The sequence below is a fragment of the Protopterus annectens genome, chromosome 1.part0 (assembly GCF_019279795.1).
Source record: "Protopterus annectens isolate FY-2018-M chromosome 1.part0, PAN1.0, whole genome shotgun sequence".
NCBI lineage: Eukaryota > Metazoa > Chordata > Ceratodontiformes > Protopteridae > Protopterus > Protopterus annectens.
Genome location: NC_056725.1, coordinates 1940723397 through 1940749221, shown reverse-complemented (window position 1 = coordinate 1940749221; position 25825 = coordinate 1940723397). Strand labels below are relative to the sequence as shown.

The 25825-nt window shown below is 37.1% G+C and overlaps 1 protein-coding gene across 2 annotated transcripts in view; it reads left to right on the top strand.

Annotated features, from left to right (window-relative positions):
• PXDN (peroxidasin) overlaps positions 1-25825 on the top strand; it is a 2220827-nt gene that overhangs the window by 1200624 nt on the left and 994378 nt on the right. For both annotated transcript variants that reach the window (XM_044070259.1, XM_044070249.1), the window contains one exon: positions 7307-7378. In XM_044070259.1, the coding sequence (XP_043926194.1) occupies positions 7307-7378 (72 nt within the window). The remainder of the gene's footprint in view (positions 1-7306; positions 7379-25825) is intronic.

The following is a 25825-nucleotide window of genomic DNA, read 5'->3' as shown; positions in this document are numbered from 1 at the left end:
GGGTTTGGCTATAGAATGCATATAAAGTGTTTGGAGCATAATCATTTGCAATTATAATGGAACATATGCAAAATATCCGGAAGAGATGAGAGTTTGTTGTATCTGAACCTTGAGCAGGTCTTGCAGTGGCACATAATACCCCATCTGTTGTATTTGAGTCAGGTTTTTTGGAATATTCCAGGGAAGAAGGATAAAAAAATGGATGTGGGATTTTTTTAATGCGGAAACCTAGAGTGAGTTAGAATAAAATGATTTTCCCAAAGGAACACTCAGGATTGGGAGTCCATGACGTGGAAAACTATCTTCAACCAATGCAGATGTCTTTTATAATAAGATGTATGGACCTGTCACAAACAGGGAATTGGGCTGTTACAGATTGAAACCAAAAGCTGGGTCATACAGACTTATTGGAAGCAATGTGAGGGGAGAGACTACAAAAGACTTTCCCTCCGATACTGGACAGTTTAATAACACAAATAGGATGTTCCATCAGATATAATAAACCTGTGGAGACTGGACATATTACCAATAAGAGGGGTAAGACAAAAAGGACAGGAAGAGACAGTGGAGATGAGATGGCGGAAACTGCAGACAGATATGAAGTACTGGGAAGAGATAGAGAGAGATAGGAATTGATTAATGAAATGTGAGGAAGTGAAATAAACCTTCAACTTCCAGAACAGAGTACATTTCCATTACTTAGCTACTTGAGGAAGGCCAAAAGTGAAGAAATGGGGAAACCAGTGATGGTAGAATGGGTAGGAGAGATGAGAGAATGCATCAAAAGAGGCCTGATAGCAAATGAGACAAGTGGTATAGTTAAACAGATGAACCAAGGGAATAATTGAGGAGATTGGAGTAGGTAAGAAAAGTGGAAAACAGGGAGTGCTGAAGGACAAGTAAGAATGTAAGGAAGGTAATAGTAATGTGAGAGAGAAAATAACTGAGGTAAGAACTGTGAAGCAGGGAAGGTTGATTAGTGACGCACTGTTTATAAAATTTTGATAGTTGAACAAATAATGACACATTGCAAACAACTGTGAAGAGAACTGCTCATTGTCTAAAATAATTTTGGAGTTATCCAGTGAACTAATGACTCAGAAATTAAATGAGGAAAGGTGTCAGATTGGTCTGCCTGTCTGAAGATAATAAGGATACAAAATTAAGGTCAGTTGTGATTGTAAGTATCGCTACTGAGTTCTACATGATAGAAACACTAGCACACAGAAAGGAAAGGTTGGCCAGCTGTCAGTGCAGATTTTAAGTGCACCATGTATAAGATTTGCACAAGCTCTTTAAACAAAATACTCTCAACCTCTCACTGAAATGGCAAAACAATTTTTGTACATAACTGCTGCCTGTACAATCCAGTAAGTTGCATAAGGTTTTATCTTTAGTAACTTCCACCTCTGTAAAATCTTAGAATGTATAAATGTAAGTACTGTTTGTGTATAAATGTAAATAGAAATGTAACTACTTTGTGCTTAACTGGAACTTAATATAACGCATTTTAAGCAAATGGAGCTTTTCTCCCCGGTCCTCCGCTGAAATGGGCATTACCCGTTCAGACTTTCCAAGTAAGCACAGACAAATAAATAATAAATAAATGTGGAGATAAAAAAAAAAATAAAAAAAAGCCTGCTGTCTGTACCAGAACTATTTTATCACATCCCTTATCTGCAATCCAGTGTTAGCATATTGTATATCACTGCAAACCACAGAAATCAACATCAAAGGAATTAAAAAACTACAAATACATCAAAGAAGTACCTTCAAATGAAATTTAAATAAATTAAAGTGAACCAAAAGAAAGAAATTAAATGTAAAAGGAGGTGGTAATTGCAATGAACCAGTAAGAAGAACTGTAACTTCCATAACAGAGCAGAATGGAAAACTGCATGCTGATATGCACTAACTAACAAAAACGTATGAGCAAGTGATAAACCTGTTTAAAAAAAAAAAAAAAAGAGCCCATTATTAAACTACTGAAACAGTTAACTCAGAACTGTACCACAAGGCTTCTCAGAGTTGAGTTCAGCAGAGTAAACTTACAGTTGCAAAATCCCTTCAGAATTAATGAGATAAATCAAAATACAAAAAATGCAGAACGTATAGATAAAGGGAATATACAGTGGCCTGCTCTTAGGAAAATTGAAAATCTTGTGCTGTAGAGCTGAGAATATAGTTTATAATTTATGGTTTTGCCACACATAACAAAAAATTTGTCTTAAAATCTGCAGTGCAGAAGATTACATTTGGCTAACAGAAGACCTTATATATTTGATATATGTGTATATTTGCTAATGCTTATTATGGAAGATTAAAGAAGTCAAGAACATCAGTCTTGTAAAACTGTGCAGTTTGTTGTGTACAAACAAAACTAAAGGCAGTTTCTTCCAAGTAAAAACACAGTTTTGTAGTAAGCACCTTTAAAGGATCACTATGTGCAGAAACTGAAAAAATATATACTGTTTATCTTATCATGAAGTTGTACACAATCCGAACCAATCCAAACCAGCTAGTACTACGGTAACTATATACTGCTAATTTTAATTTTTCCTAGGTCTGAGTTGTTGTAAGGGAACATACATGATGACATGATCTTGCTTTCTTGGAAAACTGTTTCTTCCCCATTATGCACTGTGAAAGTATTCAAAGTACCTGTGGCAGGACTAGCCACCTGGCGATGTGAACCTTGGCTCTAGATGATTGTCACTGTTGAAGTAACACCATGACTCCACGTGCAAAAATGGGAAAAGGGGTTGTGGATGTGTGAATGCACTGTGAAAGTATGTGAATCTTCTTCTAGGGACAGAAATGTTGTATCTTTCAGCTTTTCCCGGTTAGGGGTCGCCACAGCGGAACTCCGGTCCACTAATGATTGGCAGTAGACTTTTACGTGCCGAGTTGCCGGCCCTGACACACAACGTTCAACGAAGGGATGCCCATTCACGCATGTCTCCACACAGAAGACGCTCTAGCTGAGAATCGAACAGGGCAACATTTTACTGTGAGGCGACAACACTACCGCAGCACCACCACCGCAGTCCTCTAGGGACAGAAATACAGTTTGGAAAAAGCAATGTTGCTTGCAGTGCAAAGTTATTACATTTGTTTACAGGGATGGTTCCCACTCTGTTTTGTTAAGCACAGTCCAGTTCACTGAGAAGTAATGAAAGTGCTGTCAAGTTTTAAAATCCTCAGTAATGTATCAGTGACTTTTTTGCAGTAATTCTTACATATGCGTTTCCTACATTTGTGTAACACTGCTGATGAAAAGTTCTTGAAAAAGGATAGAGAAATTACTGAGATTACATTGCCATTTTAAAAAGTAATATTGTAAGTTCCTCAGGTGCAGTCTTCATATTCTAAATCAAGTAAAACGTTATATTTCTCAACTTGCAAAGCTCAGGTAGTTAGTGAAGTTGCTGTCAGTGGTTGTCAGGTTTATTCACATGCAGACTATAAAAGGTGTAACAGGTTTACAACCCCAGAAAACTGAAGGAATGCAGCTTTATACAGCACCTCAGAATCAGAGTTGTGACTTGTGAGCTTGAATAGATTTATGATCTCATTGGGTATGAAAAACAAAAAAAAGGAGATATGGGTACCTTTTTGTGTTGGGTTTCCTTAGCAAAGTACATTCAGATGTGATAGGCATTGTAATGCACTAGCAAAGGAGACAAATTCCTAATAGAAAATATCATGACATTGCTGTAAACATTATGTAGACATCTTTATGTACAACTTTGTGTGTGTGCGTGCGTGTGCGTGCGTGCGTGTGTGTGTGTGTGTGTGTGTGTGTGTGTGTGTGTGTGTGTGTGTGTGTGTGTGTGTGAGTGCGTGCATATACATATATTTATATCTGGGCTCTGTTGGTTTGGTCGATAGGGAGTTTTGTTGACATCTGTTTAATTGGCCTCATTTTGTTGACTATGCAGATTGAGACTGATAATCCCTGGGTAGGGGAATATTATCTTTTCCCCGGGATTGTGCAAACTTGGAATTAGTATATATAATTAACAGTGGTTTGGGAATCACTGCCCCACATGTGAGATTTTTTTTTTTTTTAAGTAATGTTTGCATGCGCTGAGAAGCAAGTTCAGTGCATGTGTACTAGGAAGTCGATGTTCCTGATTCTGACACACAGGAGTTTACCTTCAGGATGTCGACATTCGTGTTAGTGGACCAACTGAAGGTAAATCCTATGTGTGTGTGTGTGTGTGTGTGTGTGTGTGTGTGTGTGTGTTTAGATTGATTCATGTTTGATTTGTGTATCTGTAGGTATATTTTCTTAAAAAAATTGGTAAACAAGTATGATTTTCTCTGTTTTTGCAGTGAGATGTAGTTCAGTTTTTATAATAGTGGTGTTACTGGTTGTGTTTTAGTTTTGTTGGGTGGAAAGGTGATCAATGCTGTTTGTTCCTATGTGGATAGGATTTAAGTGTCTCTGCAGTTATGAAATCTGTTACCTGTTTTGTAGGGTTTGCTGCTAGATGTCAATAGAGAGAAAAAAATAAGAAGTTGCTTGTTTTAATGTATTTAGTTTTGTAATCAAATATGTGGCTTGGTGATGCACTGTACTTTCTATTTATAGTGTGATGTTTATTTCAGTTGTTTGTCAATGGACTTCTCTTTGTTTAGGCGTAATGTCTTCTGTTATTTTTCTCAGTGGTAACATGGAATCTTAGACTGATCATGTTTAATTAACTTTAAGTGTACACGACACATGTTGTCGACTTTTTGCATCAAAACATTTTTTGTACAAATGCAGAAGTTTTTTTTAAGTAAATACAGTTTTGCAGTTGTAGAACCATTTTTAACTCTTGAACTGCCCATTTTGCTGTCTGGGGTCTTCAAAGGTGTTCTGGATATGGAGAATTTAATAAGATTAATCAGCCAGGCCTCTTTTGGGACAGTTCTTGTTGCAATATGACTTTTCTTGGAGAAATAACTTGAAGAGTCATTCAAGCACTTCTGATTGTAGCCATTCTCTGTGACAAGTCTCAGTGCTGTTCTTTCTTGGACTTGGCTGCATTTGTATTCTACAGATCTTTGTTTTATCCTGTACACTTTTTGCTTTCCCTCCCGATTAATGTGGGGTCTTAGGTCAGCTTCATGACCATCTCCTTCAGCTCCAAGTTGTAACATTCCCATTATTTTGTGTTCTTACCTTATCTCTAGCTTATAAATTTGATGATAAAATTACTGTTCCTGCCAGTTTCACCCCAGTATTTCCTGTGTTTTTCAGCCTTCTGCCCATTAACGGCTGAGCTTGTTGAGAATTGTGAGGTGACGGCAACCTTAGGGTAACGTATGTTGTGTTCATGCACTATAATGGTGCACCTTCATGCATGAGCAGTGATGCACCCATTAAATTCTATGGCTAGAACACACATGTTTACTACACTGATAGCACTAAGTTTAAGGTTTACAGTTTTCCTCATTGACATCAGTCTAGCCAAAGCAACCTTTTCTAAGTTGGATTTCTCCCCTGAAGAAAAGAAAAAATGCTCTCTTGATGTTGGAAGTGCTGTGAGGCAGTTTTTGCCCTGCATGCTGTGTTGTAAAGGTAAGCTGAACTAATGCTAGGAAATCACTTTAACAGTGGATTGCTTTTTTAGTCAAGTAGTGCATGGCATTGGCCTCTGATGACACTTCACTATTGCTTGACATATCGATTCAAGTAGTGTACTACAGTAAAAGATTGTACTTGTGTCTGTTGCACTTTTCAGATGTGTAACTTTCATTTCTTTTCTGAAAAGTGGAGAAGGTTTACTGTATTTAATTTTTTTTAATAAGCATTTCTGAAGCTGCAAACGTGGACTTCATGTCACTAATTTCATAGCAGAGACTTTAAATCATACGTGAAAGTGTATGTTTTAAAACGTATAAGAAGGGATTGTGTTGTTATCATTTCTGTTTTCATTAAACATTTTTTTACTGTGATCAGGGTATCAACAGTCAGACATTCTCAATAGATGATTATGACAAAACAGTACATCAGGAAATCCCATCCCGTTTATTATCTCCCCAACCTCTGAAGATCCTACCATGATGGTACCCTACCTGCATCCACTCAGCTCATTCTTTCCATAGGTGCAAGAGCTGAGCATCCTAAGGATAGATAAGAACCCTTTGGCCCATTCATTTTGCTAGTGAAGCTAGCAAAGTCCAGTCAGCTCACCTAGTCTTCTAATGGCAAGAGTCGGGTGATAGGGAATGGAGCAGCTTACAGGTCTCACTAGTCTGCTCACTAACTTGCTGTAACTGCCTGGCTAAGGGAGAGGCCTGCACACTGCCACATACATCTATGTAAGCCAGCTGATGGGTACTAAATACATCTAGCAGCAAAACCTTTCCCCTGCTGCCTCTGTTGGTGATTGTCTAGCCTCAGTTACGTATTGCTAATGTGACTGGCCAGGCTACCCCCTCTCATCAACCCCCAGGATGAGTAAACCATCATCTGCCACTCAAGCCCATCCTCCCCCACCCAACCAGTCAAATGCATGTGCCACAAAGAGAACATGGGTCACTGTAGCCAGACTCAAGGTTTCAGTCTTATGTGCCATGTGGTCAGTTTATCTCTTGTTTTATTTGTTAAATAACAAAATTGGCCTAGCTTTTATAAAATGTTGCTTGTTTGCCTTTCACATCTTTCTGTTTCATAACTTTATTAAATTTTTGAATAAATAATATGAGCAGGAAACACTAAACTGCATTCCTTTTGTTGCTACACTTGGGATGGCAGTACAATAGAGAGCGTTGTCTATTTGGTTTGTTTAGTATCTGCTGTGCTCTGTTTGATTTTAGTCTCCTCTTATATATTGAGTGACTGACCAGGTCATGGGTCTTCCCCAAACAGCCACACATGCTTAGTAGCTCTTAGCGGTGGTGCAGCGGTTAGCATTCCCGCCTCTCAGCAAGAGGTTCTCTGGTTTGCTCCTCGGCTGGGGTGCCTTCTGTGCGGAGTCTGTATGTCCTCCCTGTGGTCGTGTGGGTTTCCTCCCACATCCCAAAGACATGCTGTAGGTGGATTGGATACTCTAAATTGGCCCTAGGCATGAGTGCATGCGTATGTGTGCCTTCCGTGAAAGGCTGGGCATCAGACTGGCAACTCAACACCGTAAAACTCTACTGCTAGTCATGAGCGGACAGATGATCCACTGTGGCGACCCCTAACTGGGAAAAAGCTGAAAGAAGAAGAAGTTTGATAATAACTAAACATGAACTACATACAGACAGTTATTTTGTATCACTAACTGTTTCCCCGCTTATATTTTAGAGCTTCTGTTTTGTTTTACAGGTATCTTCATTTCAACCAGATAGAGACACTAGAAGCAGAAACTTTCAACAACCTTCCAAAACTTGAAAGACTGTAAGTAATTTTGTCAGTATATTGCTGGATTTTATTGCAGTATTAAAATGTGATTAACCTATGGGCTAGGGTGAATCTTTGCTACACAGAGGTGAACATTTTATAGATGGAAGCACTGATGCATGTTGTAATTAAAAACAGGTCCTCAACTTATCTTACATGCCCAGTATGACGTACAGTGTTAGGAATGTTTATATGCACACCTCTGCTCTTGGTGTATTCTCTACAGAGCATCTGCAGCTTTAAAGTCCATATGTATATCCCTTAACATGCTTTTGGTAGCTTCCTCTACCTTATATGAAAGCTTTTCTTGATCATGTTACTTTTTTATTTTTTCATTTTTTGCATCACTGGTGGAATATTCCTAGCGGGCTGTTTCCATTTTCATTGGAAGCCCAAGCAGAAAAGTTCCAAATATAAATTTGTGCATATTAGAAGTGAATTTTTTGAAATTAGATTACACGCAGTGGATATATTTCATTTTGATTTATTTATAGCATTGGTAAACTGAAGTGTAGGAGATGTATTTTGCATTATAGTACAGACACATTTTAGTTCTTTAATAATGTGATTTAAATATTAATATTTACAGTGTACGTTTCTGTACATGTGTGTGTATATTGTGTGTATGTATGCATATATGTATGTGTGTGTATGTATGTATGTATATATATATATATATATATATATATATATATATATATATATATATAGCTACCCTGCAGTGTGAACTTTGGCTGTAGGTGATGGTCTCTGTTACTAGACACCCTGATACCTTGTGTAAAATGGGAAAAACGGGGTTAATGCACATGCTGAAGTATACAAACAGACACACACATGCATATGCAAGGAGATAATTTATCAACAAAGTCCTTGAACATGGAATCAAGCTTTTGAATCCTTTAGAAGATTTGGAAGCACAGGCTGCAGTCAAAGTGTGGCAGCACCGTTCTAAAGAAGTGTGTGCTATAACTAGGACTCAAACCTAGACCCTCCAAGTTGCTATTTTAGCTACTCTAACCATTAAGATTTTTAAAACAGCTGAAAACTATCTAACATTTTGAATTGACTTCTAACCTCATGCATACACGATTTCTGAAGCAGACCAATACAAACAGGGGAAGTACAGTTACATGTTTTATTCTAAAAATACATAGTATGTTAATTTTAAGGTTATTGTCTTACCAAAGCCATCTTCATATTGAACTTATAAATCAATCTGAACAATTATAGTTAAACTTTCATTCTTTACATGAACATCGTCCATACTTTAGAAGAGTGTGCATCGTAGGTGTAAAATGTAGTTATAATAAAGTTAGAACAATACTTTGAACCCAAAGACTGATGTATCTTTAACATCTAAATATCAATACAGCAGGAACTGTACTATTTCTAATATGCAGGGTGTTGTACAAATTATCAGAATGTTTCCAAGACATGAAAGACAATTTTGAGATGGAGCAAGATATTATTTTTTTCATATGGGGATAAGTTGTGTTGGGAGATTCAGAAAGGTTACCTTGAGTGGTAAGCCCATTTTTGATTCAGAGACAGTCATACTGCAGTGCTGTACCATGAAGAGGTGTAGTACCTTGGTGGGCTGTCTCTGTGGACTATCCCAAATGCAAATGAGACATTTAAAGTAGCCATGTGCTCTCCCCTGGAGGTGCCTGCAGTAAAGTATTTATGCAGCTGAATGATTCTATGTAAGTTAGTTCGGCAGACTAATTGAATGAACATAGCCAAAAGTTCATATTCACCCATTACTTTCAGTAGGTGAGATCACATTAGAGGTAACTACCAGGGAGTCTAGCAGACAGGCAGTGCTATTGTGTGTGTGTGTGTGTGTGTGTGTGTGTGTGTGTGTGTGTGTGTGTGTGTGTGTGTGTGTGTGTGTGTGTGTGTGTGTGTGTGTGTGTTAATGTGTGCATGCATGTGTCCGTGAGTGTGAGCTGGTGAGGGGGGCCTGCATGTGTTTGTGTATTAATGGATGTTTGTTTATGCATGAATGTGTTTGTGTGTGTTTATATATTGGGGAGGGGGGGCTGTCACATATCTACACTACCCCTAGATGACTAACAAGCACATCCTGCAGTATTGCGTGAGTACTAGACACCAAGGAAATTGAAATGTGATATTACAGCCACATAAAAAGTTAGTAGAACAAGAGAATACCACACACCAGGGCAACTCTTTATATCTTGCCCTAAAGTTACTAATAAAAGTTAATAGACTGGGATGTAAAGTTAATAAAGATAAAACAAAGGCTATAGCTGTAAACTGTGTACTCACACATGAGTTGATTCAGCTATACCCATATTTCAGAGGACACAATAAAATGAAGTATTTAAGAGTACAGATTAAAAAGGATTCTGTTATGCCAGCTGAGGATATATGGGAAGAGACTAAACAAAAGTTATACAAAATCTATGAATCTGGAAGCTCTTGTTTATGGATACATATAGCAAGCTAGAAGCAGCAAAATGTTTACACCCCCCCCCTTAGTTTTATATAAAAGTCAGGCATATTTTTATCAACCAGAAAATAAGTTGTGGACAATAATTAATAAAGAGTTGAAGGAATTTATCTGGGAGGGAAAATGGGCAAGGGTCAAGTGGGATAAGTTGATCCGTCCAATAGAACAAGGTGGTTTAGGATCACCTGATTTGAAGTGATGTTTTAGTGCTACTCAGTTAAGGGTCATATATGTGACCCAAGCAAAAAAGCTATAATTCAAACTGGAAAAGGACAGTGATAAAACAGAGAGAAAATTCAAGAAGTAAGAAGAGAGAGAGTGGGATTCTTGATGTAGGTCATTAAGGAGAATAATAACAGCCATACAGAACAGGGGTCTGAATAGAGAGATGCTAAGTCAGCAAGTAAAGGAGAGTATTATTGCAGAAACTGAATTCATCCTCACGTCTTGGTGAGTACCTTTGTGAGGAGGACCCTGTTTTTCACAAAATCTCACCAAAATTACACTGATATATAGACTGTATTTATATAGCATGTATCATGGACAGAAGTAGGTTAAGAATTAAAAAAGATAACTGTGTGCACAAGACCCAGGATAAAAATGTGCCCAATCCTGGTAGGCACACTAGTGCCAGAACTGGAAAAGATGACAGTGTAGAATCCTCAAAATAAGGAAACATTCCTACAATGAGGCCAAGCCAGGTCAGGCCTAGGGGGAGGATGCCCCCCCCCCCCGGTTGTAGACGTAAGTAGTAGTTCATAAAAATCACAAACATTATATTCATAAAATAGCAGAAAGTATTTTAAGAACTAAGTCAACTCAAGAATGGAGAAAGGAAATTTTGCTGATAAGGATGACTGCAGTTAGGAGTGCAGTGAAAAGCAAGAGGGGATGGAATTCACTGGAGAAAACTTCCAAAGGAACCAAGCTATTGGGAGAAAATGACTAAAGAGGGAAGAATGGGAAGAGGCCACGAAGACATTTGGACTGCAAGCCAGAGTGCCTTCCCTATCAGAGATTGATATTGGAGTAAAGGCAAAGAGAAAGGAACAGGGAATCCTAAGTGAAAGACCTGCTCTGGTAAAGTTTTTATTTGAGTCTGGAACAGAAACTGCTTTTAAAAAGGGATAATTAGTAGGGCATGTAAAATATTACATGATAACTATAGGAGGTTAGAAAAGAGGATGGATAGTCAATATGCAAGGGGCACAATGGGAGGACATATATATATATATATATATATATATATATATATATATATATATATATATATATATATGTGTGTGTGTGTGTGTGTGTGTGTATGTGTGTGTGTGTGTGTTTGTGTATATGTGTGTGTGGCTACTAAATATGCAACAAAATCTCGAAGATTTAGGGTTTTTGCTTGGAAGAGTTTGTTTAGATATTTTTATACTCCAAGTAGACTCCAAAGAATTTTTCCTCAGGTAGATGCCAAATGTTGGCAGTGTAATGGGGATGAAAGAGGTAAATGAGTACATGTTTTGGGAATGTAATGAGCTGGCAGACTTTAAAAAATCCAGAGTATTCTGTCAGAAATATTGGGTGAGCAAATGGGGGTGTACCTAAGGAAAGTATTTTTTTTTTTCAAGTTGAGGTACAGGATCTGAATTGATAGACATTGTAAGGCCTTTTTAGGTTTAATTCTGGTGTCTGCCAAAAAAGCAGTTACTAGAAAAAGGAAATCAAATTCTAAACCAACTGCATTTCAAGTACTGAATATTTTAACATAGATAAAAAACTAGAAGTGGGATGTTTAGAAAAGGGTAGGAGCAAATTACATACACAATAGAAATTGTGGGAACAATACATGCAGAATAATGTTTTGGAGGAGGAGTGAGGTTTAAGGAAAGGCTAGAATTTAGACATTTATGTAATGCTGAATTGATGATAGCTATACAAAAGAATGTATGTGATGTATAATGTCTGTAACTGGGAATATGTTGATATGGTTTATTTTCTTTTATATAAATGTTTGTCTTTCATTTAAATGCATGTTTGCCTTAGTCTTCCATGATAATTCAGTAAAGGTGTTAAAAAAATATAAGTTAACAGGACAAGTTTTGCAGCATGAAAGATTTTTGTAGGGTGAGGAAACACTAGACATCAGTGATATTCTTTAAATACTGCCTTACAGACACAAAAGGATTCAAACTTTGCACCCTCAGGACTCACAAACATATGTTCAGCATTGGATCAGATGAAGCAGATTGAAATACTTGTTTCCCAGCAGAAATTTTATTACTTGTTAGAACTGGATTTTCCTCAGCTACATTTGCCACACTTGAAAAAAAGCCTTAGCTTGAAACGGAGTACATCTATTTTCTGGTGTTTACCCCTTTATAGAAAAACAAAGTGATTTAATCCAAGCCAAAAAAAAAAAAACACTTTTAAAATTCCTGCAAAAGATGGAAGTGGCACTAAATGTAGCTGCTAATGTCTTTCTACAGTCAGTACGTCCTGCCTGGACATACTGATGTCAACCAGGGAAGCACTCCGTCATTAATTCGTGTGTTAATTGGTAAACAACTATAAGCAATTATGGTTATGAAAAAAACTGCTTTACAGTTCTTTACCAATTAATACTCTTCCCCCACCACACACGCACAATAACATAATCAAGAAGAAAGCAAAATATTACATTTGGAGCTTATTATTCACAGAAATGACTGCTAGTTTCTTTGAGCCCTGAAAACATCATCATTAACACGCCGTGAACATCCCAGTCAGAAGAACAGAACATAAGGGTGTTCATGCTGGACTTCTGCATTTTGCAGGAATTTTAAAGGTTTATTTTTTTTTATTTTTCCTTGGACTAAATCGCTTAATTTTTTTTGTAAGGGGTGAGTGCCAGCACAAAGATGTACTGTATTTTAAGGTAAGCTTTTTTTTTTTTTTACATGGCCGGCAAATGTATTAGAGAAGACCTTTAACAGATGTCAATCACATGCTCCTAACATTTGGTGGGTTATAGGTAGTACCCCAGACACCTGAATAGGCTTTGTCTTACCCCACTTCTGGTACTATAGTCGTTTCGTTATCAAAGCCATCTACTGCTGATTATTTTAGTGAGTGCTGCCCATTTCCCATTTTTAGGGTGAAAAAACATTTGATAGGTTTGGGGCTAAATTTTTTTCTTCAGCTGTTTAATCCTTCAGAAGATGGAATTGCCAGACTGGTATGTTAAAAAAAATGAAATTGTTTATTGCCTTCTATTGAGAACATAAAAAATTTAACTGTTAAACTTCATCTTTTAGAGGTTAAAGTTTCATTGAACGCCTGTCTGTTTCTCATGTTACCGAACACTCCTTAAAATATTCTTATGATTCTGCTAATGCTGTATCCAGAGCTGCTGTTTCGGTTTTAGTTATGAAACATGTTACTTGGTTATATTCTCAAACCTTTCCATAAGATATAAAAGCTGTCTTGCTTTTCACTTCTGCTGCTGTAGTCCTAAATGTTTAGTAGTAGATGTATACTGATTTAATTTTTTTCCATCATCTTTCAACCCTCTTTGTCCTAAAATTAAAAAAAAAAAGTTTTACTTTCCTTTGTACTCTGGGCCTTTTTTCAACAATATGTCTAGCAGTTCTGTCAAGGATCAAACAAGTAATTTACACACACACACACACACACACGCACACGCACTCACACGCACACACACACACACACACACACACACACACACACACACACACACACACACACACACACACACACACACACATGCATGCACACAGACATTCCCTAACTGTGTGGAATACCTCATATTGCTCTTTTTGCCACCTTTCAAAACAGGCAGTTACAGAAATTCTGCTACAGGATACTATGCAACAGATGTGGAGTGCAGATGCTTTCTCATTCACATGCACAGGAATGTTCTTTCGTGTCTTTCCAGCTTTTCCAGTGATGCCAAGGATTCTTCTAAAATTCCAGTAGGAGTCCCCAAAGACTTCAGCAATGATTCTCTTTTGGCAAAGGCGTCTGTAGTTCTCCATTAATTTGATATGGGCCAAGGACAATTGCCTCAGATTCCACGCTGTCTGGATTTGTACAAGACAGAGGTTGTTCGATATACCCCAACTTGTATACACTTCACCTGAAGACTGGACTTAACGTTTTCAGATATTTTAGGCACCTTTTTTATGAAGACATGCAGCAGGTATTAAAGGAGACAAGATACCTGTTACTAGAAAATCAGTTATTAGCAAGTGGAGATTTTCTTGTGTGTGCTGTGCTAAGAGCAATGGAACTTTTAAGGGCTGGTTGCCTTTGGTTGTAGATTTTGTGTGAGTTATCATCCCCTGACCATTTTTACTCTTTTGTCAGGTTCCAGCTTTTGGCCTTTTCTGCGTGTCTGCTCTCATATCTCCTCTCTTGCTACCTGTTCTCAACTCAAGCAGTTTTTGAAAGAGGGTTCAGTTTTCTTTCTGCCTAGAAAACTGGTAGCTCCACCTTTGGATCTTAAATGTTTGTTTAAAAAAGTGACATTTAGTCATTTTGACACAGTTCATCAGGCTATTTTGAGGTTCTTAACTAGAACATTTTTAAGCTGACACGTTTATGTTTTTGAACCAGTTCTTCATGCTGCATATGGTTTTTATTTGAAAAAATGCTTCTGTTTGCTCTGACTTCTGCAAAAAAAGTATCTGAGTTACAAGCTCATGTGATGAGTCAACCCTACATCATTTTTTACAAGTACAGCGTTTCCTAAGAAGAAATATTTCCTTGATCCATCAGTGGTTTCAGAGTTTACCGTTTCCTGTCTGTTATTCTCCTTATATTCTTTCTAGAACCTAATAAGGGAGAAAGAACTCACCTTACTCAGGATGTCCACAGACAGCTCGCGTACTACTTGGACATAATAAAATGCTTCACGAATATCTAGCAGCTATTTCTTTATGTAAAGGTAAAATAAATGATAGGACAACGAGTGTTGAAAAATCCACAAAAGAGGCGATAAGAGCTAGCGCTTTCTTTCACTTTTTTTCTGAAGAAGTTCACGGTAAATAAAAGTGAAAGAAAGCGCTAGCTCTTATCGCCTCTTTTGTGGATTTTTCAACACTCGTTGTCCTTTTATTTATTTTTAAAGTTTGTTTTTCGGTTTGTCCGAAGTCAACAAGTGGTAAAATAAATGACTAACAGTATCAAAGCAGACAATTCATAATGGTTGTCGCATCCAATTATTCTGCTATTCTAACCATAACAAATCACTTTCATGCAGGGTTAGGGCCCACTTGGCTTTTTGAAAAGTAGTGGAGATTGTAGAGGCTTTCTAAAGGTAGTAGCTTGTTTATTGGTTTATACTTTTATGAAACAGTTTAGACTGGATTCGTTTTCCAGGTCCAGAACTAGATTTTTTATGACCATTTCTGTTTTCCACTGTTTGTAGAAAGGAAGGGATAGCTTGTAGACAAGAAGATTTACTTTGATCTATATTTTGTTGTTTTGCCTTTAATTTTCACTGTTATTTTTCAGAAAGGGTTAGGTTTTAGACAGGTAAACTCTAGCCATCCCAAGAAGCCGAGTCAGCTATACATTTACACAGACTGCAGAGAGGACAGCCCAGAGCTTATCTAAACAATCGCTTATTGGTTTGTGATTCATTTATTTTTACTGTTAAAAAGAAGTGCTACTGTGAGTGATATTGAGGAAGAAATTCCAGCTTTTTTTGTGACTTTCACAAGTTGTACGGTCAGAACAACAACTTTACTGTACCTAATTTAATATTTAGTTGTATGTTGTTTCTGTTATTTTTCTCATAGAAGTTGATTTAAATTATCTTTGAATTCCGTGGTAACTGATTTTGGTTATTCTTTTCTTTTAGATTTTTTTTATTCATTTGTGGCTGAATATGCATTCCTTAAATGAATATGCCATTAATGATTTGTTAAAGCACAAATATCTTGTACAGAGTAATAAACGCTATGTATTTTTAAAGGTAACGTGATAACACTGGTGATCTGTGTTACTCATGTCAAACGTCGGATGATTTGCTTATCAATATTAGTAGTAAATCTAGACTTGATGATGATTACACTTGTGCAATTGGCACGGCTTATTGAACTATTGTTACATATGTTAATGACTGGGCTGATGAGATAAATAATGCTAGGCAAAGAGCAGATAGAACACATTTAGGAAACAATGTGTCTATTGACTGTAAAGATAACTCAACTCCTGTGAAGCAAGATAATGCCACTGACAACTTTGGAATTCTGAATACAAGAATTCAGCAATCTGAGGTTCAGAGCATATAGACAGAAATGAATAAAGGAAGAAGTTCACAACAAATAACAAGGAAGAAAAATAAACTGACAGATATCTGTAAATCGAAGACCTACATACCAAAAAGGACACTGCTTTATGAAGCACACTCAGTACAGGGTATAGTATTTTCATATCAAAAAATCTTCAGTCTACAGAGAAAGGCATCATTTTTTCCAAAAGCGAAGGTAAAAATAAAGAGACAAGGGGCAGGTGAAAAGGATGAAATCAAATTGAATGTGGAAGGACTGAAGAACATTACTGAAGAATAAAAGACAAAGACAGACATTGACTGTACAAAGCCAGCTGTGTGAGAATTGCATGCTAGCAAATGTAACGAGTGAAAACAATGAGATCAATAAGGCTAATGGTGATGAAGATCATTCGTTTGTAACTACTGAAAGAGCAAATAGTATTGAATTTAGAAGTCGACGATTTTTTATGTCTGGTCAGAAAACATATTCTTGTAATTGGAGATTCAGTTGGAGGAAGTGATACTTATATTTGCAGAGAAGATCATGAGAATTGAATCATGTTATGCTTGCCTGGAGCAAAAGTAGAGGATGTGAGGAAAAGCCTTGCAAAGCCTTAATGTAAGGAAGTACAGATCTGTTTTCATTCATGTCAGTACAAGTGATCTCATCCGCAAGGACTCTCTGACTGTTAATAGAGAGCTTACAGCCCTCTTAGATAGTATAGCTTGTACTTATTTTAGAAAGTATTTTTCACAAATCACATATAGAAAGGAGAGTCAGGTAACTGTCAAGAAAAAAGATTTGTGGGCAAATACGTACATGAAAAAATGTCCCATTTTAAAAAATGGAAATGTGTAGAGCATCGGTGCCTAATTTTGGGCACACGTGTTCAGACAGGGCGGTGTGTACTTGTCAAGATGAAGGAAGAGAATTTTTGCAGCAGATATTTTACAGTATTTGACAAACACAAGGCAGGATTTTTGAGAGGTTAAAAATTTAACAGTTCACAGATAGCACTGACAACCAGAAGAGATGCCTTAGTTGTTGCTAGGAGCATTAACAGTAATGTTTTTTTTAATTGGAAAATTTGCTATTTTCTCACAAGATTGATCTTATTATTGTTTGTGAAGTGTAGCTAAAAAAAACAGTAACTGGAAGCTAGTTCTTTTAGGGTGTAAATGTTACTAGTGTAACACACATTGTAACAAAATATCAAGTGGAGGTGTTATGATAGGGATTCAAGATAGTGATGAGACCTATGATTATTACATGCTCAGTGAGAACACCGATACTACAGACTGTGTAACTTTGACAATAAAGACAACTCTGGAACATGTAACAACTTTTGGAGTGTGTAGACCACTAAAGTCAAGCACTAATGACATAGAGGAATTCACGCATTTCTTGCATGAAACGTAAGAGGGAAGAATAGTGTCCGAGGTCTTAAATTTAACAGAAAAAGACTGGAATAATATTTATTCAGTAACATTAGCAAAGACATTATCCCAACGTCTGGTCAGGAACAGCAACTGCGTAACATTGTAAAAAAAAAAAAAAAAACTATCAGGGAGCGGAACATACTAGACATTGTTTTTGTTCCTAAAGAAATTACTGTTACTTCATGTCAAGTTTTACCACTGTTGATGTGCAGTGACCATGGGGTTATAAAGGTTAATTTTTTGCTTGATAATTCTGCCAAACGGAAATCTAAACCAGTAGTTAGAAGATTAATAACAGATTATACGGAAGCATAACAGTCATTATGTAAAACTAATTGAAAAGATGCATTCACTGAAAAAAACTTCAGAAGGAATGTGGAAAGTTTTGAAAGAGAAGTTGTTTGAGTGCAAAAAAATCAAAACAAATGTTTAATATCAGAATGTAGGCACATAACATCATGAGGGTATATTTCCATAAGAACAAGATACTTGAGTAAGGTGAGAAACAAGAAGTATAAGAAATGGAAAAGAGGTCAAACTACATCTTTGAAAACTTAAATAAACAAGCTGGATAAATAAATTAAGCATAGTGTGAGACAAGATCAAGAATTTTTTGAAGAAAATTTATATAAAGATATTGAACATAATAGGAAAACATTTTATAGATGCGTAAGATGTGGAAGGAGTAAAGACGTAGAAATTAATAAACTGTGTGTAGATTCTAAATTTATTCTCAGACATAACAGATTATGGATATATTTACAAAACCTTATGCAAAACAATTTGGCTCCAGTAAGGGATTGGTAAGTTATCCTAGCAGCATCCAAGTAACCTCAGATACTGAAATCAGATTAGATTGTATTGTAAAAGAACTTAACAAACTGAATCCAAACAAATTACAGGGAGGAGACTGAATAAGTAATAATGACCTGAGAACACTTCAGCAAGAACTTACAGTACCATTATATCTGTTATGTACTAGGGCATAAAAATATGGTGAGATTCCTCAAGATTGGAAACATGCCCTTATTTAACCTGCCCTTAAGGGAAAGGGGAGTAGGACAAACCCAGAGTAACTCAGACTCTTAAGTGTACTGTCATGTTGTGGAAAAATAATGGAGAAGGTGATATTGGATAAGTTATTGCCAGAACTGGAAAGGTTGGGACTTGAAACCGTATGTCAGCATGCGTGTGCTGAAAATAGATCTATTACCAGCTGTTCTATAACAATGTAATTACAGCTTTTAGTGAAAATTGTGCTGTGATATAATTTATATAGCTTTAACTTCAGCATTTGTCAGGGTTGTACAGAAAACCCTGATCAATAAATTAGAACAACTAGGTATTGATGTACTTTTGATAAGATGGATAGCTGCATGGCTTACAAGTAGGGCATGGCAAGTTTCATACAGCACCTGGACAGGTGAAGTTCTTGGTTACAGTCAGGGTGTCCCACAGACCTCTGTTCTAGGCCATACTTGTTTAGATTGTATGTTTCAGATCTATCTTTTATTTAATCTGAGGTGTTCTACAGCTTGTATGCAGATGACATGAAATTGGGTAAATTGATTATATATATTAGAGATAGGGCATGACTGCAAAAGAACTTGACTAAATTGACCATTTGCGCACAAGAGAGTAATATGCTGATCACATAAAAAAATTAACCATATGCAATTTGTGAAACATCAATTGAAAGATGAATATTTAATACAGCACACAGTGATTGAAACTGTAGATTCATTTAAGGACCTGGCTATATGGGTAGATCCAACTTTGAGTTCTTCTAATCATATCAGCCAATTGGTTAGTGATAGTTATAGAACCATAGGTTGTATAAAACGATTTATAAAGTCTAGGAAATCAGAAATGATGAAGTCATTGTTTGTTAGTTACATTAGACCCAAACTTGAGTATAGAATAACAATATGGAAACCTTGTAAGAAATCAAGCATGAGTAAACTGTAAAGAGTACAGAATAAATATACCAGAGACATCTGTGAATGTGAAAATTTAAGTTATTAAGAAAGACTAAAATATCTGAACTTGTACGTTGTGTTATATAGATATTTAAGAGGATACCTTTTTCAGGTATATAGGGCATTTAGAGACATCTACCTTTGGGAATGTTTGAGGTTATCAAAAAGTAGCAGAGAATCATCAGACAACCTATGTAGAACATTCTATATGAATAAGAAGTGTACAGAATCGACTACCAAATTATAGCAAGCACTAGTTTGGTATTTTAAAGCACAGCCGAGGCACTTACTATGAGAACAACTCTTCTGGTATATTGGCAGGCTAGAAGGCATTAATGTCCATGCTTGAAATATTTGTATGTATGTACGTATGTATGTATGTATGTACGTATGTATGTATGTATGCATGTATGTACGTATGTATGTACGTATGTATGTATGTATGTATGTATGTATGTATGTATGTATGTATGTATGTATGTATGTACGTATGTATGTATGTATGTATGTATGTATGCATGTTTTTTCCATGGGGAACTGTATTCAGAAATATCTTCCTTCTCCTTATTTTCCTAAGCTGTGCTAGTCTACATGTATAGCTTAAGCTGTGGCACTCATCCAGTGATGAACATAGTACTCCTTGCTATAACAGCAGATGTTCTAACTGACCACTGTTGTAGTAGCTGTCCGCTTCCACCATCCCCCTTCTAGTGCCCTGTTTTTGCTAAGTTGTGGGCATATATATATATATATATATATATATATATATATATATATATATATATATATATACTCCTTGTGTATATGCGTTTACATATGTTTTATTATTTGTTCCTAGTATTTACCTTTCAGGGATGTAGCCTCCCTTCTTGAGGCAAATAAGCTGTGAAGCTTTTTGGATCTGTGACTGTCTTTTATACGAAGGTCTGCTTAAGCTTCTATCAGAGTGTGTAGATGGCACCCTTCGGCTTTGAAAAGCTGGCTGGTTGATAATATCCTTAGCAGGATATAACCTGGATATCTTAGGCTATTGTAACAGTGATAAATTAGAAAATCTACTGATATAGTAAGTTTCACTGGACTATTTTTTAGCAGATATTTAGTTTGCTGCACTAGCACTGTAGTCCATGGATGCAGTCTACATATTACTTTAAGTCATTTAAATAAGTGCCAGTAAAATCTGAAATTAAAGGTTCAAACACTGTACTTTTGGCACAGAGAGAAACATGAGACAATTGCAAAGTTTTAGCCCTCTAAGCAAATTTAAGAGAGCTTAAAGGCTGTGTGCTTTCTAAACTGTAGGAAGTATGAAACATACTGACTGGCATTACTGACCGTAATAATCTGTGAGTTATGATGAGCTGAGCAGAGGTGAAATCAAGGACAGTTGAGAATGATGGAGGGTGTCTTCGAGTGTGTTGGGAGCACCACATCTTTAAAAAAGGCCATGCTGGAAGCAAAACCAGGAGGAACACTACACGACACCAAGGATATTTTTTAAATATCACTTGGCATCATTTAAAAAGTTAATACAAACACGTTTAGCATCATGATGCAGTTTTGAAATAATAAAAGAGTGAAACAATAACGTACAGCATTACTGACTGACTATAATAATCTGTGATTTATGTGGGGCAGGGACAAATAAAGAGGGCACATCAAGGACATACTGTCATCTCAGGGTAAGGTTAGAGGTATGTTATTGCATGTGTTTCAATGTGCATGTGTGTGTGTGTGTGTGTGTGTGTGTGTGTGTGTGTGTGTGTGTGTGTATATGGGAAAGTGACTGATGAGGGGTGCCTATGCCTACACAATGTGTGGGTTACCAAAAGTGCTAACGGCAGGAAGTGCTGATTAACACTTGTGGTAATTACTGATGATTCAAAGTCATCAAATTAGCTGATAATGAGGTCTTCCCTCATTGCAGCTAACATGTCTCTGAAAACAGCCACTTTTGGCTGCAGCTCTTACCACCCACTGTGGAATGATTTTCTTGTCCAAAATTCGATATATAATAGAGATCAAATTACGAGCAAAACACAAATGTCACACACACACACACACACACACACACACACACACACACGCAAACTTAGAAACTCCTCTGCTTAGGCACTGTTACAATCATAGAAGCGAAAGGGTAGTACTGCTTTGCTTATGATAAATATAAAACATGTCTAAACAATTAGTAGACTTTTCCTATTATATTTGTGGTACCCAAACAAAGAATAGTCATCTCCAACAGGGTCAGAGCTTGGATAAATGGGCAATATCATTTCCAGACATAGAGTTATGGTATAACATCAAATTTTAAACACACTATTCATTGAATTAATAATTATTATGTAATATTTCATATTATATTTTTTAATAGATTACATATATTATAAGAGGCAGGATATATTTCCTGCACCATAAACTTAAAAACTACCTTCCTGCTCTCTAATCCTAAAATCTTGCTACCACTCAAAGCTAAAATCGCCCTCCTGCTCCCTCACCACAGCTGCTTTCCCCAACTCGTATTCAAGTTTGAGCACACGCAGCAGCCTGCAAGAGCTATAAGGTGCTCGAGTCCCTGACATTTGGTTTTTGAGCACTTGGAACTTGAGTGCCTGTAATTAAGCTGTCACTAACTCTTATAAACAGTAAGATGTTTCATGTTTAAATAATTAGTATTCTTGATTTCTAACCTAGCAAATTCAAATTGCATTAATACCATCTAAAAAATTTCAGTTATTATGCATCTGGTTTCAAAATCCATATTCCTTATGTCTCTCTTACTCCAGGTTTTGTGGAAAAATTGGATGTGGTAAAAATGACAAGTTGAAAAAAGACCAATTTCTTACAGTTGTTTGACTACTTTAAGGGGTTACTTTGCTGCTATCTTTTGATAATATAACTGATGCATTTAGTAGAGAACCAGAAGGTTGGTTGGCAGTATAACATTAGGCAATAGTTTATTTTGAAATATAAAATATGACAAAAGATGAATCGGCAAGTTAAAATAGTTTATTACAATATTTAAAATCATTATTAATGACCATTGGTTGGTTAACTCTCTTGGAATTATATAAAATAATTTTATATCACAAATTATTTCGGCAATTTTTGGAGTAGACAAAATATCCTAATTTATCACAATTGGACTAAAGTGTAATGTTATAGTTAGCTTGCAAGAGAAATTCAGTATTTTGGAAAACCTTCATATGAAGACTCTTACTTAAAACATTTTATTTACCACATAGAATAAGGAAACACTGTAGGTAACAATTCATTTTGGAGATATAACAGATGTATTAAAGTAGATCGGGAGCTGTTTTATGACTGTTTTTTGTTTTGGCTTTTCCCTGTTAGGGGTCGCCACAGCGGAACTCCGGTCCGCTAATGATTGGCAGTAGATTTTTATGGTGCCAAGTTGCCAGCCCGACGCCCAACCTTCAGCGAAGGCATGCCCATTCACGCATGTCTTTCGGAGGCCACTCGACCACGGGGAGGACATGCAGACTCCACACAGAAGGCATTTCAGCCAAGAATCGAACAGGAGAACCTCTTGCTGTGAGGCAACAACGCTACCGGTGGTGATTTGTTAAAACAATTCTGTACTGATTTTCAGTCCTTTGCTTAGGGTTTGTGGTTTGACGTGTTTTTAGTAGGTAATCATTTAGTACTATTTTATGCTTCCACTTCTGGTATATGTTGCTAAGGAACAATTGTCCTTTTTATGGTATCTGTTACCTGTTACCAGAAAACAACAACAAAAAAAAAAAAAACTATTAAAAAGAATTGGAAGAAACCGATTCCACCTCCATTTTCAGAGTTCGGAGTTCATCGGTATAACCACTAATATGTTTGAAAAAGAGATAAATACAATGGCTAGTAGAGGAAAAATGAACTGCTTTAAACCCTTCTTACTTAATGTTTAAGGGTGTACTCATCTTTATGTAATATTTTTGTAGTGTTTGTCAGTAAACGTGAAGTAAAGTTACTTGGGAATTATACATCTTCTGTATAGTGTAAGCAGGTTTTTTTTTTTTTTTTTATTAAAGTAAATTTGCTGAAGCAGGTCGAGTACTATTGGTTACTATGTGACAGTTTAGGATTTAAATTTAGATTTGCATTGTTTGTTGTTATATACACAGTCAGTATCTAGCTTGTAATTTTCGTATTGTCGCCTCACAGTAAGACTCTGACTGGTTTGACTCTCAGCTAGAGCATCTTCTGCGTGGAGACATGCGTGAATGGGCATACCTTCGTTGAAGGTTGTGCGTTAGGGCTGGCAACTCAGCACGTAAAAATCAACTGCCAATCATTAGCGGACCGGAGTTCCGCTGTGGCGACTCCTAACCGGAAAAAGCCGAAAGACACAACAACATGGAAATTTAAAAAAAAAAAGAAAAATGTGCAGTGTAAATGTTTGATGGAACTTTAGCTACAGCATTAATAACTTTGGGAAATCTTAGAGTAGAATTTTGACAAATGTAAAATGTCAAGATTTCTATGACATTAATATTGTCGCCTCTGTAATGCTGTTAATGATGGAACAAAACTTTGTAAAGCTTTTAGTTGCAGCCTTTTCTTACAAGGGGGCTTACTTGATTGTAGTATATATGTATGGGTGTGTAAACAAATGCGTTTTATGAGTATCAGTGTGCCTTGCTGTCTCATTAGTTATGTATACACGAAAGTATGTTCTTACGCTGACACTGTATGAACTGGTGTGGTGTGAGTGAAGTGTTTTGTGAATGAGAGAGTCTGCTTGTGAGTATGTGCATGAGATTATGTTTGCATATTGATAAATGCCAGGTGACTCTTTTTGTGAAAGGGTGTGTGAATGAATGAGTGAGTGCATATATATGTATATGTGTGTGTGTATGTGCACATGTGAGTACACGTGCTCATGTGTATGTGCGAGAGTGTGTGTGTCTGAAGGGAAGTTGTTACTGTTACTCTCACAATTCTCTTCTCATTCTGAAATGTTCAACATTTTTTTACTGCGACTATTCAGTTGCTGCTCCTGAAGTTTTAATTATGGTTGCCTTCATATCTGATGTTGTCCATTTCATTCTCCCTCATGACTGGGTCATAGGCTCCAACATCGGATCTGATCCGGCCATTCCAAAAGACTGATGCTTCAAGTCTCAAGCACCTCCCACTCCCATAATGCCTGGTATCTCTCCTAACTCCTCAGATCTCATTTACCACCTTCCTGGATAGATGTGATTGTGACTGGTCTCAAGTGTTTCTCAGATCAGTTCAAATTCTTCAGTGCTTTCTTTCTAAACTTTTTTGCTTTCTCCTGTAGAGCTTTCCTAAGTACTTCTCTACCTCCCCTTCCCAACTTAGACTTTTTATTGGGCATTAGGGTTGTTCCTTTCCCTCTCCATATTCAGTGTCTCCCATACAGCTGTTGGCCTATGTCCTTGATGTTTTTCGTGTTTCACTGTTGCAGTCATTACATTTCGGTTATCTGCTTGCAGTCTTGGGTCCTGCGTCGGTTGCTGTCCCTTCTTCTGTCAGGGGTATAAAACATGCAGCCGACGCCATTACATCCGTCTTTCTTGCCTTGCGGTGCCTGAAGCAGAAGCAGTGCCGGTCGGCCGACTCCTAAAGTTTTCGTTTTCGAGTTTCAGAACCGAAGTCTTAAACTAAAGCTAAGTACCCCATTGGGTAAAATTTTTCTTGCTCCTTACCGATGTCAGTAAAAGTTAATAATTGCATTACTTGTGTAAAGCAAATACCTCATAAAGATTTTCATTCATACTGTATTCCTTGCCTAGGCCCTGACCACGACGTACCTTGCTGTCAGTTTTGTGCTTTATTTAATCAGCGCACTATCCGTCGCCTGTATATTTTCGCCTCTAAATATTTCGGTTCTCGGTTTAATTATCCAGAAATGTCGTCGGTTAGTCATCCGACTACCGGGATTCTGAAAAAACGCAAAGATAGAGACAGGCTGCCGAGGTCCAAAACTGCTGATGCTTCTCCTAAGCCAGTCGCCAGTTCGCTGGTACTCAGTGAGGTGCTTTCACAGCCCCTGATATCCGCTACTACTGATTCGCAGGCCTCTACTGAGACCCATTCGGAGTCCGGTATGCTGTGAGATGCTTCAACTATGGAACCTATGGATGTCTCTACCTTGCATGGGTCCAGAGCCGCTGCTGGCTTCTGAGGGTGCATTCAGGCCGACGGACTTGCATATTAAACTGACGCCTCCTTCTTTACTTAGGCCTAAATCTCGATCCATGCCTAAAAAACTGACGCCCAGGCCACATGCTCAGGCCTCTATGCCTAAA